Raw genomic sequence first — 1,481 nt, 5'->3', positions numbered from 1 at the left:
CCTCTGAGTCAGCTCTGAGGGTCTCGTCTGAAACCTGCCATGGGTGAGCCTCCCAGCGCCTGTGACGGCCACGGCATCCGCGGCCAGGCGGGACAGTAAGTCACATCAGGGCAGAGGGCGACGTGGCGCAACGGCCCACGCGGACCTGCCCTCCCCGACCTGCCCTCCCCTCCCCCACGCGGCACAGGGAGCTCCCCGTGGTCAGGGCCACAGAGGAGCACGGGAGAGGAGAGTCAGTCATCTATGTGATCTGAGCTAAGCAAAAATATTATGAAGAAATACTAGTGAAACCAACAGTCAGTGGAATTAACACCACAGTGAGAGGAACTGATTGGCACCTGGGTGCGATTTCAAGGACACACGGTGGTGACCACGGACACGTCGGGCACCGTAACTCACCACCCCATCAGGGAAAGGCAAAGTTCATGGGAGACTAACATCTGAGAGGAGGCGACTGCCCAGGGACACGTCCACTCATGGTAAAGTCCCACAGGGTCAGGGCTGAGCCCTCAGCTTCCCCCACACCCCAAACATGCCTGGTTCTCTGGGGACTGGGCCTGATGGGAATGACCAGCGCCCTTCCGCTGAGGACACAGGCCAGGGGCCACCACCTGGGAGCAGGTGGACGTCCTGAGGGAGGACAGCAGTTGGCGACTGTGAGGGCTGAGGTGAGCCCAGCACAGGCCAGGGGCCTGGGGGTCAGGGGGTTCTTCCCTGAGCAGAGGAGTGAGACCCTGGGGCACCTGAACACTTACCCCATCAGCTCTGGGCTGAGCCTGGGCTGTTGTGCTCTGGGCGCCCCCTGGTGGTGGAGTGTCTGGGTGCTGCCCCTGTGTCCTGTCTGGGCTCACACCTGCTCCCCTCACTGTGTCTCCCACAGTAATACATGGCCGTGTCCTTGGCCTCAGGCTGTTCATCTGCAGATACAGCGAGTTCTTGCCGTCGCCTCTGGAGATGGTGAATTGGCCCTTCATGGAGTCCACACAGCCTGTGCTACCACCATTAGCATTAATTCCCAGAACTCACTGAAGACCCTTCCCTAGGCCTTGAGGACCCAGCTCCTGTTGTAGTTGCTGTAGGTGAACCCCGAGGCTGCACAAGATTGTCTGAGAGTCCACCCAGGCTGCACCAAGTCTCCCCCAGACTCCACCATCTGCTCCTCACACTGGACACCTGCAAACACTGACACAGCAGTCAGGACACTGGCTCTCTGCCACTGCTTCCTTCCTCCTGCTCCCTCCCTGTCCAGGGTCTCCCCAGGACTCTCCCCCTCGAAGAGCCAGGAGGAGCAGCCAGACAATCTCATCCTCCATGGTGAGTATCCACGTGTGTCCTGACCCGAGTGGTCCCTGGGTCCTGGCTGGGCTCCTGTGCAGAGCTGGGCTGGGCTGTTTTCAGCATCAGGGTTCGGCCCTATTCCCATGTGTCCTGCCAGATACAGGTCTGGCTGGAGTCGGGGACTGAAGATCTGGGAGGGTCCT

At 60.4% G+C, this 1,481-nt stretch overlaps 1 gene segment (V, D, J or C); it reads right to left on the bottom strand.

Annotated features, from left to right (window-relative positions):
• Positions 1-1,039: 1,039 nt before the first annotated feature.
• Positions 1,040-1,481, bottom strand: part of LOC101631246 — a gene marked incomplete at its 5' end in the record, with an annotated part of 3,611 nt that continues 3,169 nt past the window's right edge. Inside the window, 1 exon segment of the V gene segment in view lies at positions 1,040-1,173. Within this exon segment, the coding sequence occupies positions 1,040-1,173 (134 nt within the window).

This window comes from Condylura cristata, unplaced genomic scaffold (assembly GCF_000260355.1).
Source record: "Condylura cristata isolate star-nosed mole 26May11 unplaced genomic scaffold, ConCri1.0 scaffold00103, whole genome shotgun sequence".
Lineage (NCBI taxonomy): Eukaryota > Metazoa > Chordata > Mammalia > Eulipotyphla > Talpidae > Condylura > Condylura cristata.
Note: the sequence above shows the minus strand (reverse complement) of the source record. Positions and strands in the feature narration are given on the sequence as shown.